This window comes from Zootermopsis nevadensis, unplaced genomic scaffold, assembly GCF_977971745.1.
Source record: "Zootermopsis nevadensis isolate Lab colony 2312 unplaced genomic scaffold, Znev_1.0 Znev_ptg000024l, whole genome shotgun sequence".
Classification (NCBI taxonomy): Eukaryota; Metazoa; Arthropoda; class Insecta; order Blattodea; family Termopsidae; genus Zootermopsis; species Zootermopsis nevadensis.
The window spans coordinates 10,000,001-10,017,573 of NW_028259156.1; the positions used below are offsets into that span (position 1 = coordinate 10,000,001).

At 33.6% G+C, this 17,573-nt stretch overlaps 1 protein-coding gene and 1 long non-coding RNA gene across 4 annotated transcripts in view; one reads left to right on the forward strand and one right to left on the reverse strand.

Annotated features, from left to right (window-relative positions):
- LOC110831956 (serine protease nudel) overlaps positions 1–16,866 on the forward strand; it is a 32,896-nt gene extending 16,030 nt beyond the window's left edge. For all 3 annotated transcript variants that reach the window (XM_087355436.1, XM_087355435.1, XM_087355434.1), the window contains 15 exons: positions 157–434; positions 1,450–1,594; positions 2,426–2,556; positions 3,125–4,928; positions 5,421–5,590; positions 6,199–6,312; positions 7,285–7,456; positions 8,142–8,498; positions 9,483–9,683; positions 10,452–10,605; positions 12,094–12,256; positions 12,896–13,057; positions 13,550–13,790; positions 14,671–14,778; positions 15,530–16,866. In XM_087355436.1, the coding sequence (XP_087211562.1) occupies positions 157–434; positions 1,450–1,594; positions 2,426–2,556; positions 3,125–4,928; positions 5,421–5,590; positions 6,199–6,312; positions 7,285–7,456; positions 8,142–8,498; positions 9,483–9,683; positions 10,452–10,605; positions 12,094–12,256; positions 12,896–13,057; positions 13,550–13,790; positions 14,671–14,778; positions 15,530–15,815 (4,486 nt within the window). In that variant the 3' untranslated portion in view covers positions 15,816–16,866. The remainder of the gene's footprint in view (positions 1–156; positions 435–1,449; positions 1,595–2,425; positions 2,557–3,124; positions 4,929–5,420; positions 5,591–6,198; positions 6,313–7,284; positions 7,457–8,141; positions 8,499–9,482; positions 9,684–10,451; positions 10,606–12,093; positions 12,257–12,895; positions 13,058–13,549; positions 13,791–14,670; positions 14,779–15,529) is intronic.
- On the reverse strand, positions 3,055–17,530 carry LOC110831957 (uncharacterized). Its single transcript, XR_002543760.1, has 3 exons — positions 17,465–17,530; positions 17,119–17,258; positions 3,055–3,205 (listed from the first exon to the last, which is right to left on the reverse strand). It is a non-coding gene; the product is annotated as an uncharacterized LOC110831957 (long non-coding RNA).
- Between the last annotated feature and the right edge of the window lie 43 nt (positions 17,531–17,573).

A 17,573-nucleotide genomic window follows, 5' to 3' on the forward strand; every position in this document is an offset into this window, starting at 1 on the left:
GTTTATAAAGTACAAAGTATCTCATGTGCTGCATATAGAAAGGATAAATAGGAAATAAGAATTTTGAGTTTATTTCTTGTTGTTAATGTATCCCTTATACCTTTTACAGTAAGCGAATTCAATTGGAAAGTTCACCATGAAAAAACTGTGTTGCAGCTTTAGCAAGCACTACTTTGAGGTGCAAGCTGGGATGCTGCGGCGCTTTTCATTTTCACCAGCAGAGCAAACACAGACTGTTTTGCATATCGTATTGCATGATCACTATGATCGCTCTGATATGAAGAATGACCTGGCTTTAATGCAACTGAAGAACCCACTTCAACTGAATCGCTGGGTGCGTCCTGTTTGCTTGCCACCTGAAGGCTGGGGTCCACCTGCTGGTACAATCTGCACTGCTGTTGGCTGGGGTGCCACAGTTGAACATGGCCCTGATCGTAAGTTTTCTTTCTTGGTGTTGTTTTAAATATTATGGTTATTATAATTATTGTGAGAACTAAATTAGATCATGTGATGACAATGTGTATTTTAGTCCTGAAGTAAAACATATTATTTCTAGAATGTGTCTGTGTATACATGCATGATTTTAGCTTAGAAACATTGCTGTGGATTCTTTAAGAGTTTATCTTGTTTATGTTGAAAAGAGTTTTGGCTTTTTGACTGAATAATGACTAAATATTAGACTAATAAATAAATGGAAAGAGAAAGCAGAGAACTTCATGAGAACCCTAGGTGTAGATGGTAGGATAATATTAAGCTGAATCTTAATGAAATAAAATTTTAAAATGTGAACTGCATTTATTATGCTCAGAATAATCCAGTGGCACCCTCTTGTGAATATGATAATGAACCTTCAGGCTCCATAAAATATGAGAGATGTTCTCTCTGGCTGAGTTACTGTTAACTTAACCAAGAAAGATATGTTCCATGGTGTTAGTAATCAAGAGAGTCGGTGATATATGGAAACTAGAGAAAGAATAGATGTGTTCTAGCTTCACAAGAATTGAAAAGTCTCATAGGCATAATATTTTTTATAGGTTCTGAGTTCTATTTAAAATGCAACCCTAACTACAACAGTATTTATAAGCTCTGGTGACATTAATATATCAAGACAAATGAATTATTTTTAGTTTGTGTTTGTTAGGAAAAACTTACAGAGGCACAACATCCCAGAAGGCAGCCATTTTCAAGTTCACTTCTGTTTATTTGAAAGTTTTATTAAAGTGTGTGTTATAATAAGGATATAATTATCATATATGCTTACTTATATAGAGAGAATAAAGAAGTTGTATGTTTATATTTCATATTTTTATTGTTTACATTAATTTTATTGTATGATATAAACAAACTGTGGCTTCATTAGTGGTAGTGCTGACAAAAGTTACTTTTACCAGTACCAATTACATTTACAATTTACTATTAATATTATACTGCTGTGTGTTTATTTCATAGCTGATCACATGCAAGAAGTGGAGGTACCCATCCTGTCAAGTTGCAAGCACAGAGAAGACAATGAAGGGTTAGAGCTCTGTGCAGGTGTACAAGAAGGTGGGAGAGATGCTTGCCAAGGAGACAGTGGTGGACCTCTTCTTTGCAGGTGAGTACAATTTAATTTTAGAATAAATATGAAGCCTTTGTTGGACTATTTAAATTCACCATTTCCAAATACTAGCAGAGTGGTTAATTTAATTTTTCTCCAGTATTTCAAGAAACCTTACAATACATATAAACAGTGCTAAGTAATGTTCACATCTATTATACTGGATGATACCACTTACAGTTTCTTGGTTTATGCAGTGATTTTGTACAACCTCATGGCAAATTGGTGGATGAATGCAGATGGAAAGGTGTGAAAATAAACATCGAAGTGGTTGTGGTCATTTCACAGAATTCCTATCTACCTATTCATTAATATATCTGAAATCTTAATAATAAAGTTATTGATAAAGTATGTATTTAATCTATCATAGCAAAGCGGCTCATATTAGATACTGTACTAAAAGGTCATAAATAATTTTTCTTTATATTTTGTAAAATATGGATTATATTGATGAATGTTCCGTATGAATGCTGTAGAGTCTATTAAGGTCTGTACTTATGATGTGTACAAATTCTTTGTACATGGAACAATTTTAACAAAATTGATTAAGTTCTGTTTGAGCTTGGTGTGAAGTGAGTATTATATTGGACTGATACTAACAGATACTAATTTCCCCTGTTAACTCCTATTGTAGTCCCAAATTCCAAATATCATTAGAATAATCAGTAGATTCAGAGATTAAATGTAGATAGGTAGCCAAACAGACAGTCCCTACCTTGTATATTAATTTTATTTGTGTATACTTTATGCAAGAAATGTTCAAATTAGAAATGTAAATTACTACACACAAATTGTCAAAATTATAATTAAAATGTTGATATATTGCAGGCATGAAAAGGAACCAAAGGAGTGGTATGTTGCTGGTATTGTGAGCCATGGGGAAGGTTGTGCTCGTCCAAATGAGCCTGGAGCATATACCAGAGTTTCATTGTTTATAAACTGGATTACAGAGAAAGCAAGTAAGCTTGAGAATAAACCATTATCTTGTTCATTTGTATTTCCTAAGAAACTAGGATCTTTATTCAAGAAATATAATTTCTCATTGCATTCACTCATCTCATTTAATCATTACTCATTTACAGTATTAATTTTTCAGGATAACTAAAAGTATCTTTTTATGCTTTCAAGCTGGTTAAGCCGTAACCCCAAAGTGTTAAATACATTATCGTAAAAAGAAATAAGAAAGAAAGTAAAGTGTGTGTGTGTAGTAGGAGGTTTGTTTATTGCTATATGATCCAAAAATACTTCAAACTTGTTTTTAAATAGTAAAAGGGAATGGCAGAATAAACAGAAGGAAAGAGGGAAAGAAACAAAATAATTGTTACTAGGCAATACTGTGCATCACAAATGTCATGATCTTAATCAAACTTTCATAAAGGTTAGGTATGGAAGACCTGAATCAAAATAAAAATTAATTGTGTGCATAAAAAATTACATCTATGAAATTAAACAAGCTCTAACATAATAATCAACTTTTATTTGAAGGTACTGAACAATATTTTATGATGCATGATACTTGTATTTTAGGTGGAAGTCATCTCCCAATGAAGACTTCTCACGTCTCTTGTCCTGGACTACAGTGCTCAGTGGGAAACACCCGTTGCTTATCTGCAAGAAAGAAATGTGATAAAGTGGTTGATTGTCTTGATGCAGAAGATGAACTGAACTGTCAGTCCTTGTCACCACCTTCATTAAAGACTGTTCATGACATAAAACAACACTTACTTGCTGGAAGAGAGTCTGAAAAGGAAATCCTGCTAAGAAGAAAAAGCAATCTATCAATGGAAAGAGGAGTTCCAGTTACTGGCATACAGTCTATTGGATGGAATGAAGAAATGGTAGAAAATCGAACAAGTAATGAGCATTCAGAAGTACCAAATACAACTGAAAGTTCTGAAATAATGGAAAATAAATTGGATTTACTTCACAGGATAAAACAAAACTCAAAACAACTATTGCACAAAAAAGTTACCAGAGATTTATCTAACGATAAACATGTTTCACTAATTGATTTTCCTAGTGAGAAAATGTTAGGTCAAGCTAATGTAAGTCATTATGATAGGAAACCAGAATTCAACATTCATTCCCTTGAAAGCATGCAAGTAGTACAAACTACAGCAGATGAATTATTAACGCATAATACAGAAAAGACATACACATCTTTTATTGAAATAAAACCAGAAAATATAACTGATGATCAAATTCAGACTGATGAAACTTCTGATTTTGTTATGCAGAGTGATACTACACATGAAGAAATAACACAAAATAACACAATGTCTCAGAGTCAAACACAAGGCAGCACAATATCTTATGGTGAATTACAAGGCAACACAATGTTTGAAGATAAAACACAAGGTACCACAGTGTCTCATGGTGAAACAGAAGGTAGCACAGTGTCTAGTGGTAAAACACAAGGCAAAATAATATTGTTTGGTGAAGTACCAGGAAACTCAATGATTTATGATGAAACACAAAGTAGCGTGTCTCATAGCAAGACAGAAGATATCATGGTATCATATGATGAAATACAAGGCAATGTAGTGCCTCATGAAACACAAAGTAGCACTATGCCAGGAAGTACAGCACAGAGCAATACAGTATCTGATAATACAATGAAAACTAGCATTCGACCTGATGAATTAACCAGACAAGAAACCAAATCAGATGGAGTAACAGAAGGAGAAAATGAGTTTATTAATGTAATGCATTTGAACAATATTAATACAAGAGAAGCTGAGTCAGTGTTTAATGATATGACACCAACAGAAGCAGTTACAGTTATTGACATTTCTTCTGATTCATACTCTACAGCAAATGTCAAATCAGCCAGAAAGGCAAAATCTTTATTATTTGCAACCATACCAAATCATGCAACAAGAAAAGAAGATATGTTTGAATTAGGGTTTATATCAGCTGCTTCAATTCTTGATGAATACATCAACTTAACTGAAAGTTTTGTGGGTTCAGAATCATTGACAGTAACTGGTACTGTTAGTGATTTAGCTACAACTGAAGGCTCAGTTTTTACAGACTTAACTGAACAGTCTTTAAAATCCACAACTTACATAAATGCAGTTGAAGATGAAGCTGGAATTTCAGAGTCTATAGAACTGAAAATCAATAAAGCTGCTGGTACATATGCTGCAGATGTTACTACATTAGTGCCTTTGAACAAAAATTATGAATCTGAGATGACTATTTCAGTCACTGAAGTGTTTGAATCCAAATCTTCAACACTTGGTTCAACACTTTTGTCATCTGGTTCAACACATGCACCTTCCAGTGATGAAATGAATGTTACTTCCAGTTCAACTTTTAATTGCAAAGTGTAAGTTATTAAACTGTATTTAGTAAGTACTACTAGTAAATAATAATTAGAAATGTGTAACTGCTGGATCTTTCAAACTTAACATTAGTTATAAACCTGACTTACATTTGACCCAAACAGTAAGCTTAAAGATCAATGCTTAGAAAATTTAATATGAAACAAGTGGTAACATAAAAAGTGTGCAGTTATGACACAGTTGTGACATCCAGTTAATACTGATTCAATCACAGTTTTCCTTTTCTTAGCTTCTGATTCACAAGTTAAATATTCATTAGGTATACTGACTGGATCAATGTATCAACAGATCATAAACCATGTAGCCAAGACAATTTTTTTGTAAACACATTTGAGAAAATCATAAACTACCATAAAGAAGGCACAGAATTGAGAAAAAATTGTTATATTTTAAATAAAGTTTTAATCATGCTAAAGAAATGGATAATGTATTAATTATTCAGTTATAAGTTACATGTAGGAATGGTATGTTATCAGGCTTCCACAGAAGATTTTATTGACAAGGATGTGTGATGGCATGGTGGACTGCGAGGATATGTCTGATGAAACAGAGTGCACGTGCCTAGATGAGCTGCTTAGCATCCGCCCACAGTTTGTATGTGATGACTATTTAGACTGTGCAGATGGTACAGATGAACAAAACTGTTGTAAGTGAAATGGCAGTCCATAGCTGTCTAGAAATCCTCTACAAACACTTATTTTAAATATAAAGTGATAGATGAAGTAGGGTCAATTAATGTATTGTTGACAGAAAACAGTATCTATTATTTCATTAGATTTAGGGTTATGATGATGGCAACTAAGTAGATTGTTGTCATTTGGTTTGTAGTGACATGTATAGTCTGGTAGAAGTTTACTGATATTCCAGAGGTGCTTACTGATTCTGCTGTCACCATGATGTCTCACAGGTGTTTACTGCCTCCATCATCACTCTGATGATGGAGGCTGTAAACATCTCTGAAACGTTGGTAAACTTCTACCAGGGTATACAGCACTGCAACCCAGAGGACAGAAATCTACAACATACATTATTTTGTCTGCATTGTGACCTTTCCCATAGAAACATTTTAATTTGTTGAATGCCGTTAATTTTATTGCTTACTTATAACATATATGTTCATATATTTTCTAATCATGGACTTATTGTATCATCTTTGTGTCCATCCTCCTAAGTTGTCATTTATATTGTTCTGTGTGCTACATAATATATAGAATGAGGAGCATGAAATTGATGATAACTATTGGCCTCTTCCAGATAACTGTACTGAGGATGAATTTTATTGCTACAGGAGTGGGAAGTGCATTCCAGCTGTCTACAAATGCAACCATCATGTGGATTGTCCAGAAAATGAAGATGAACGTGACTGTTGTAAGATACCTTTGATTCTTGTTTGTATCTAGCAGTTTCTAAATTTGAAAGTATGGCTTAATATAAACGATACCCAAATATGGCAACTCTATTTTTATCTGATGAATATTTTTTGTGAAGATAATCTAATCTAATCTAATAGTTATAACACTTTCAAATTCCCTTCTGCTGCTTTCAGATTATTAGTACATTTGATTTGGTATTGTGGTTGTAATATAATTGGTTCTTTCAGTTAATATGAATAAAAAAGTTTACATTTCCTTCAGTTTCTGTTATTGCAAAGATGAACAGTATACATTTTAAAATGTGATGTACAGTAGAACAGCACTTCAAATAATTGATGCTGATGTTAAGAAATGATATCAGACTTTGAACCATGGGATTAGTTCAATCTCTAAAATCTTGTAAAAACATAAAGATGGAATGTACCATTATTGCAAACATGCTCATTTACATGATACTGAGTTTTTCATACTTTACACTCTACTCCATAAAAACACTTTTAACTATGAACTAAATTAATGCCAAAAAGAGGTGTTTTAGTCTGTATTCCATCCACCAATATACATTGTATTCTGATTAATATTTTAGAATATTTCTGCTTGAGTCCATTGAACATTATTTTTGAGTAAGTGAAACTCCTCTTCTGCATTTGGGACATCTTGGGTTTGATTCTTGATCAAGAGTTTTCTTCAGTTTTCTCTACTAAAATGGCAGGATAAAACGTTAAAATATGCCATAACCACTACCATCTGTACCTTTTGCAATTATCTTCTTATTTGACTCCATAACATCTGTAGTTTAGAAACTGTTGTTAAATTAAACTCTATTAGGACTCGGAATAAGATATAATAACAGCATTTCAGGTGAAGCACCATGAGAGAATGGCAGATATTAAAATGTGTGGATTTGTTGTAGTCATCATCATATTCATCTTGTAAATCTTTTTACTTGTTCTTTATTTCATTACAGTTGCACTAACAAATGGATTCAACATTCAGACTGATGCAGACGGATTCTCACATATCAGATCAAAAGGAATTTTCACGGTTAGTCTTCATGGGCAATGGGAACCAATGTGTGTGACAGAAGCAATGGATCAGACAGTGCTAGCTTCAAACATATGTATCTATCTTGGTTACAGGTAAGAAACTGAGGAAGGAGCACATTATAATGTCTGCCATTTTTGTCATTGAACTTGTTATTTTCTAGTCTTTTTCAAAAAGTAACATCCATGGTATATAGGACACTGCTGCATACAATTTCCCATAATATTCCCAAATCTGTAATCTCAGAACTTCATTCTAATTCCATCTGTATTATATCATGTCCTTTCTCACTAGATTAATCCTACAATACAACCTAGCAGATCACAATTAACAGATAAAGCTTTCAGCAATTAAAAAAATAGAATCTTGTATATATCATACTACAATTTTAATTGAAACTTTCTCGCGTGTTGAACATTTTAGACTTAATTTTATCAGTTTCATGATTCAGTCCTGTACTGACACAGGTACAGTTTTCTATTTATAATCTAGTTTAAAAATGTATGCTGACACAGTGGCCACGCGGTCTGAGGCATGGTCCTCATGCTCCTGGCTGCTGCGACCGTGGGTTAGAGTCCCACTCAAGGCATGGATGTTTATCCGCATCTCCTCTTCCAGTCTGGTGGGTAAAGACTGGCCACGGAAGGAAAGGTGAGACCACCGTAGTAATTTCACAAGAAAACCCTGAAAGGGGTCACGGCGGTCAAGCTGATCATAGACAATGATAAAAAAAATGTATGTACTACCAGACTACTAATTATTTATTTCTTTGTTTTGCAGTAGTTTCAGTTCATTCAGTGATATTACAGTGAAGCATGATGCTCTGGTGGAAGTAGCATCACCCCAAACTTACAATGTCTCTACTAGCACTGAAGACATTTTGACTGCCATAACCAGCTCTAATGTTACCAAGGACACTTTACCACCAAAATTCTGTACCGGTTTAGAAGTGGAGTGCTGGCCACAGTTACTGCGTGGTGCATCTGCTTTCTACCTACATGCACTTTCAAGTGCAAGACAGGAATATGAATGGCCATGGCATGCAGCAGTCTATGTACATGGAGAATATAAATGTGCAGCCATTCTGCTAAACTCCCATTGGTTGTTGACTGATGCAGTAGCCATGGGGAATATTTTGTAAGTGCTTAGAGATTGTTGCATGTCAAGCAATAATTAGAATATATCAAATCAATAGACTGCTCTCAATATGTTGCATGTTCAGAGACCCTACACTTTTAACTTTTATTACCTGTGCGGAACTACCTACTCTTAATCTAGCTGTCTCTATGTCACACTGGCATATTACTAAGCTGTTAAAAAGTCCATCTAGCAGCCATGTAAAATGTGGGTTTAAATTCCCTATTACCATAAAATAACAGTTAAAATCAAAAAAGAGAAGTCTCAACTTAATTTTCTTTGTTTTAGTAAATTTGGTAGGGTGATAAGATCAAAGAATATAGAGATAGGCAGTGTAAAATATCATGCATGGGAAAGCAGAGAAGTGCATACAACATTCTAAGGGGAGAGACTATTTGGGAGACAGTCATAGATGAGAGGATAATATTTAAATGGATCTAAAAGAATTAAGGTGTGGGAATGTGGACTGGATTTATCAGGCTCAGGATAGGGTCCAGTGGTGTTCTTTTCTGAACATGGTAATACACTATTAGCTTTCATGAAATATCAGTCGTATAGGATGAAACGTGTTACTTATCACTTATACATATGTATATAAAAATGTTTCTCACATTACAGCCATGTAGTCTCATGTTTATCTACTTTACATTTAATTTTCTCTAAGAATTCTTAACTTTACAATATTTTGTTTGTATTCTAGAGGTGCTTGGTTCAAATATTGTATGAGCAAACATATTTTGTAAGGTTTTGTTATTTTTCTGTGGCTTTTGGGGAAAATGGAAGCATACAATCTCAAAATATGACACAAGTTTGTGTCATGTGTCTAGTGAATTGCTTCATTATATTAATTAATTGAAATCTGTGACTGACAGGAGCATTATAGCTCTTAAGTACACCACATGTAAATTGTACATAATTTTTCAGAAAAAATCTGGAAACCTTAATTGTATTCAGATCAGACATGTTCACATTTCTATGTTCCAGGTTAAGTGAATATTATGTAGCAGTTCTTTTAGGTGTACCAAGAATTGACAAGAGAACTAAGAGTCCATATGAGATAGTCCAAAGAGTGGACTTTATGAAGACAGTTCCATACAATGATGTGCTACTATTACATATCGATCCAGGAATAGATGCTGAAGTAGATATCACTCGTCATGTTCATCCAATTGGTCTGGCTCACTTGTAAGTGTACCCATAAAACGTTTCTTGGATGGTAGGATAATGTTCAAACTGATGTTAAATAGGATGTGAGGGTTTAGACTGGATTCATCTGGCTCAGGATAGGGTCCAAAGGTTGACTCTTGTAAATATAATAATAAACCTTTGGATTCCATGAACATGCAAAGTTTTGACCAACTGAAAGATTATCAGCTTCTATCAGCTCCATGGAGTAGATTATTGACATTCTTATATCTGTATGGATGGAAAGACAACTTAAATTTGTCATCCATAATTAAACTGGATTTGACATGTTTCTCAAAAAATCTCCACAAGTGAAAATTTCATTATATTACATGAATAATAATGAAATCATTTGTTTAATGTCATTCATGTATGACTTTTGTCTTTATTTAACAAATATTTTAACTCTTAGAACAGGACTTAGTAACTTGTCACATTGTGGATGAGACAACAGATCTTGACTGAATTTTGTCATATGCTGATGAAATTCATTGGGAACTGGAAAACAAGTTCCAGAGATGTCATTTTCCTATCTTAAAGACCAATACTGGTAGCAAACTATAAATTGAAAATATTGATATGTGAGTAGAAAATAAGATAATTATTTTGTTCATATTTATGTGGGATGGGGTATCATTCCGAGACTAAGCAAACTTGGGAGTCAAGAGAGTGCATTAAAGTACATCAGCCTACTGAATGTAATGTTCCACAGCTGGCTTTGACTAAGTGACAGTATAGCATATGAGGCCATGATTTACTTTGTTTCAGCTACAAAGATCCAACAGAAGCAGAGACATGTATTGCAGTTGGCAGAAATTTATCAGGAGATACTAGCACTGTATTCCTACAACCAGTGTTGTCAGGTTGTGACCCAACACAGCGATGCTTCAGACGAAAATATAAAGCAAAGACAACTTGTCAGGTAGGTCTGTGTGATGAGTTAGCCTGCCTTGCTGTAATTTATGCACATTTCAATAACATTATATTTGAGCATATAATTTGTAATTTCTAAATGAGTATTGCTAAAGATAATGTAAATTGGCTATTAATTTCCATAAAGGTGTTGGGAGGGGTATCTTGGCTCTTGGATCCAGTAGGAAGAGTATTTTTGCTTGAAGGAAGAAAAAATTTGGATCACCTTGCTACAGCATAATAAAATACAATGTGTAATTTGTTTTTGTGAAAAGTAGTTGCATAAATGTAGTTTGGGATTAATCCAAATGTTTGTTGTCAGTTTAATAAATCATACACGATTATGTTAGTGCACCCTTCCATTGGAAATGTTGTCATGTTTCTCAGACTGAAAGACCCTCACTGGAGACAACTAAACTTAAATTAGGATGCACTTTTGCATTAAAATTGGGAATTTCAAGGATGGGAAAGCAATACATTTAATTTATAATTTTTATTTTAAATTTTGAGTCAGTCTTGACTAATAATAAAAGTTGTGAACATTTCACTCATCCAAATATATCTTATCACTCAGTTGAACCTAGTGATAATGACAGAATTATGTTGTGTTTGTAAAATAATATTAAAATTACAGAATTTAGTATTAACAGTTATTAGTTATATTATGTACCACAAATGAGGAACAGTTGTCTCTCATACTTTTCTTAAAAGTAGCTGTTCCACTGATGCCAGATACGAAGTAAAAAAATAAAGGTTTTAAATCTGCCCTTAAATGACAATATTGACTTATCCTCCTGTTGCCTCTACTGACATAATGAAACTACTTTACAACCAAGAAGCAACACAAAGTTGGAGATGTGAATACTTCTTAAAATTCTGTGATTGCAGTGAAGAGGGGTTCTTATAAACTACAATTTTGTCTGTTGTTTTGTTTGGTTGTTAAACTTGAGCTTTAACAGTAAGGGAAGAACACTGATTGAAGGTGTTGAAGAACAGGGTGCTGAGGAGTATAACCTAAGAGGGGTAAGGTGACAGGAAGATGGAGAAAGTTGCATAATGAGGAGATCCATAATTTATATTCTTCACCACATATTTTTACAATGATCACATCAAGGAAGATGAAGTGGGTGGGACATGCAGTAAGCAAGGGATATATGAAAAGTGCACACAAAAGTTTGGTTGGGTACCCTAAAGCGAAGAGACCATTCAGAGACCTAGGTATAGATGGAAAAATATCATTAAAGTAGATTTTAGGGAAATGGGGTTGGAAAGTGTTGATTGGATTCATATGGCTAAGTATAAGGACTGGTAGTGGGCTTCTTTGAAGATGATAATGGACTTCTGGATTCCATAAAATGTGAGGAATTTCTTGTGTAGTTGAGTTTCTTTTGCTGGCTTAAATGATTGTTCTTTGTGGTGAAAAAGGCTCTACTTGATCTCTTAATGATGTTGCTGGTGCTGAAAATGGCATTTATTTTTCAAGCTATCATTCTTTTAGGACAATGAGAACATCCCATGGAGTGGTATTATTGTGTGCCATGCAGATGTTGGCTGGTACCCAGCTGCTGTGTTTCATGAACCTAATGGTATCTGTGGGTTTCAAAAAACCACAGAGTTCACTGCTATTACAAGGAACCTAGATACACTGCATAGCATTATGGGTAAAGTATAGCAACCACATTTATGGAATAAAACTATAATTTTTGTGAATACAGTATAATAAGAACTAGATTTTCATAATTTTTAGATAAATGATCTTTGCTTTATAAGGTATATCATGACCATGTGATTTTCCCGACTTCTGAGATGGGAGTGACATTAGCACCACTTCATTTAGATTCATGAGTGTTTTTTTTCCCCTGCATCTTTAAGAAATATGCAACTTTTATCAAGGCAGTATTTTTTCAGAATGTAAAGCAACAAAGGAGCTATGTGAAATCTATGTTTAGTTTTTAGTTTGGTAACAATACCAATGAAACATTGGAGGTGGGCATATGAATCTTTTCTCAGAAATACATCATAAACATACAATAAGTTCTATATGAGACATGTTTTACATGTTAACAGTTATCATGTACACAAAATATATTATTAAATTATGTAATCATATACTTATGGTTCTTGGTTGCTTCTTCATATTTATTTAAGCATCTTAAGAAAAGTAATCATCATGAACTGTGCCCAAAAGTTTTGTTTAAATAAATAAATGACTATGTGTGTCTTTCCAAAATGTTTCTGCCATTTATTGTTACAGTAGAATTTACAGTGACTTCTGTATGTCTGACTTCTTATTACTGTAGAAAAGAGAGCTGATTCTGCTCCAGTACCACCATGCAGTGGTGTTTGGTGCCCATTAGGACAATGCTTACCACCTGAGAAAGTGTGTGATGGTTATCCTGACTGCCATTATGGTCTTGATGAGAATTCAACCTACTGCGGTCAATGCCATCAGAATAAATGTGGTAAGGAAGTCCACTATTACTAAACTTTTTATTCAATAAATCCTTCAGTTGAATATGTTTTGTAATGAAGCTGTCCACATATAGGTATACTGGCAAGAGATAACACTAATCTGACATAATTTTGAACTGAATCTTTCAAGTTGTCCAATTCTTTGATAGACAATAAAAATAGCAGCTCCACATCAATAAGCTACAAAACTCATAGCTGGGTTCTCAGCCAACTCATTTTGAATTCAATTTATGTATAGGTACATATATATATTTACCTCTGCATATTATTTTTTGAGTAATATTTCCTACGCAGTTCCCATACTAGATTTTATATACGTATCTTGTTTACTCATTTTTTATTTTTAGTCCATGTCAACTCCTATGTTGTAGAGACCATAACAATGCTAAGAGATGGGTATAAATTAATTCCTCACAAGTCTGTCGCTGAGAAGTGGGTAGTAAAGTATAATAAGAATTATAGTGAAGATTAAATTCTTACAGCACAATGCAAATTGGACCAGCTACGCTGTAATAATGGTGGCTGTGTTGATAAATCATCATTCTGTGACGGCCATAAGGATTGTTCTGACGGGAGTGATGAGCCAGAATTTTGTAACTGTACAAACTATCTTCGTCTGGTAGCACCTGAACGTGTGTGTGATGGCCACAGAAACTGTAGAGACAAGTCTGATGAGAACCCAGATGTCTGCCAGTGTAAGGAAAGTGATTTTAAGTGTGAAAGGTAATATTACGTGTTCTATTTGTCTGTTTTAATATATTTACCCTAGTTTCGAAAGGTTGAATTAAAGAAAAAATGTTTCCATGTCATTTGCACCAAATTTATTAAATAGTTTCTAAATATAATGACAAAATTGTTGATAAATTCAAAATTGGTTTGGAATTACATGTGTGTGCGAAGCTCTTATACATTAAAAGAATGCAATGCAATAAAACTTAAGCTTTTGATAGCATTAGTTTCCATGATCATTTATACAACTATGGCAAGTACTTATTTAACTCAAGAGTCAGTTTTGGGTAATTTTAAGTAAAGACAGAAAAAAGAAAGTAACAATATGTAAATTCGCTTATCAGAGGAAGGGATCAAAATCATGCTGTCAGAAGACAGCATTAAATGCGTGATTCACACTTTTTTATTATTTTATAGACATGCGAAGATATGTTTATCACCTATTCTGAACTACTGTTCATTTACACATATTCAGAGATATGTATAACCTAAGACTGGAAAATATGTACGAAGTAATGTTGCATATTATTATTATTGAAGACAAAAAGAAATTTAATAATTTTTGTAGCTTATCCAGCAGACTCCGTTAGTTATATTATAAAGTGTGTTCCACGTGACTGAGAATCCACCTGCTACTAATGTTTTGCATTGTAACTAAATCACTTCCTGGTAATTTGTTTGCTGCTGCTGTGGCCTTCTGTCATGGGGGTTAAAGATTAGGTGGGACCACTGTATATGTACATGAATTTACAGTGTGAAGTTCAGCCTGATGTTGTCCACTGAATACAGAAGTAGTCGAGGGATTGATAGTGTTATTTGGATTACATAAATAATTAATATGCACTGATATAATTATAACATTTATTGATTTCAGGTCAAGAAAGTGTGTAATTCAGGACTTTGTTTGTGACGGTGAGCCTGACTGTCCGGATGGGGAAGACGAAAAACACTGTCTGTCCCTTCTGTTGGATGAACATTCAAAGTAAGCATTTGGAGAGGCGTGGTATAAAAAACATAAAGGAATCTACTGTATCTTTGTAATAAGCAAGTCTTGGTTGGCTGGTGATCACTTGCTGTATGTGGATTTTAGGCCTTATTGAAAATATTTATGAACATATTCTTACATTAGTTGCCATGGTAATATTGTTAGGGATTTTAGACCTTAATGAATAATATGTATGACTCTTTGTTTACTGCTTTAAATTATCCTGTCATTCTTGACAGTCAATTTATTAGTTCCTTTCAAAATACAAATTGCTCAGCCCAGTTCATGACATGAGAGCTTAATACTATTAAATTATGTATTGATATCTAAACAGCATATCAGTAGCTGTTACTGTAATATTTTTGTACTCATAGTAATGTGTGAAATGTGCTGCAAGCTGTTAAGGGTCATATTTATTTTAATTTTAAATTCATAATCAAGAGTTTCAAGATAGTTGCCATATGAACATGTAAGATGCAAATTGCACTAATGCAATTTATCATAAATTCCTGAAGTTTTCTCTTTGAAAAATAAGTAGCTTTTATTGTGGATTCTTCCACTACAGACAGTGGAAAATTATAAAACCCTGAAAAGTGGCAATAAATGTAAGTTTAGATGTGCCAGCCCACTTTTTCTATCTCTTAAGCATAGACTGTTTTATTCTTATTGTAACATAATTTTCAAGGATGAATATACTAATAACAATTATATACAAAATTTTTAATTAATTTCCTCGTTATTTTTGTAGCAACACTGGCAAAGTTTTGCGCAACACATGCGGAGTCTGGGAAGTGTACTGTTCTCCACAGCTGTCACCAGAACATCTTAATAAACTTTGCCAAGCAGTAGGGTTTGAGTTTGCTGACCGGACAGATAGAGAAAGTGACCTGAATACAGAAGTACAGGAGTTTGACTTATTCTCATCTGTCCAGCTGAATTCAAATGTTTCAGTTATATTAAGAGGAAGTGGACCGTTTGTGCAGATTACTAAATCCCAGAACCCTTGTGTCTATCTACATATTCATTGTTCATAATGTACATTAAGAAAACGTGCAGTTCTGTGCATAAACAAAATATTGCCTGTAAAGTTTTTAGAAATATCTTTGAGATTTCTGTTGGTGATGTAAAGAAGTTGGATCGGCAATCAGATTTTGAGGATGTGAAAATTAAATCAGCAGTGCATTGTTTCATGAATTAAAATCACCAGTTTAGCAAATTTATTAATACCTGTAATTCAAACAATTTGCTGCTGGGATTTCCAGAGGAATTTAAGTACATTCCACAGGTGCCATTATATGTAGTGAGTTTTGCTTTATAAAATGTTTAAATGTTATGATTAGCCTTGTATATAATTTGTCACATTTGTATTTGTAAAATTTTTTATGTGATATTTAATTGTATTAATTAGGCAGGAGCCTTGTGAAAATTGAATGCAGTCTCTGCCACATAAGTGACAAAATAAGTTTGTTCTGTCTGAACAAATATAGCCCGACAGGTCAGGTGATGGCAACGCATTCATTTTCCTGCATCAGAGGTTCTCCACGTGCATAACAAAACTAACTTAGTATTGAATTGTCCGTTTTATGTGTATGCATCATTAATGTGTGTTCCTAAGAATTTTTAATTGTTGGTATAAAGAATCTGCAAAGCAGAGTTCATATAGTCTGAAAAACTTTACAGATGTTAACACTTCCTTAGTATCACATTAAATCAGGAAATGTGTCCATGTTAATGAAATTCAATGTTAAATGTTGTGGTCATAGTAAAACTGGAAATAAGATTTATTCATGTTTGTGACTTAGTATGCTATAGTTTTCTGGTTTAGATGACTCTTATAACATTTTAGTTCTCATATTTGAGCAGTCATTTGCATGTAGAACCTGTATTTTGAGGGGTTTTCGCTACAGGCCAAGTATTATTGTAGTGTACCAATAGAACAGTTCCATCATTGAGGTTATTGCATCAGTATAATGTTAAAAATATTATATTGTGAATTTATTATAACTATAGAACTTTTTTCTCCCATCTGTTAATGTATAATGTTGGAATAAATGATTTTATATATATATAAATCCATAAAAATTATATTAGTAATTTTTCACTTTTTAATTATACAATAACAGGATTTTTCTGGTTTAACTGTGGTCAGTGATACAGTTTTCAGATTGAACCTTATTCTTGATTGTACCACCAGAACTTTTGTAATCCATTTCAGGATACTGAGCCATTTCAATTTGGTACATCCTAACAATCTTGTCTCCTCTAGATCCATTCTAACAATGTATTTTCATATATGTTTTTATTTCCCAAATGTCTCACCACAAGAATTTTCAATACCTTTTTGTAAATGTCCCATTTCCCACATGACTTCTTAGTCCTGACCACCTTGACTTTCACGCTAGATGAAGATGCAGACAATAATACTCCCATAATGTAATGTTTTCTTCTCATACCCACTTGGTTCACCTCTCCAAGGTCTAGGAAGTAAAAATTATAACATGCTAATAACAGAAACCAAAGGATCATGGGTGCAGAAATGCATGTAGGTATGCATATAAAGAAATAGAATGCCATATATTTCTCTGAAACAAAGATACACAGCACAACAGCCAAAAACATTAATATAAAATCTGTCGTCAATATATTTTTCTGTGTAGGACCTAAGGCATTTGCGAACCCTTACCATTTCGCGTACCACAGGTTGGAAATAGAGAAGGGACTAATTTCTAACTGTCGATAGGTCGACGAGATATGGAGATATCGATTGCAACGAAGCTGTGAGTACCAACCGC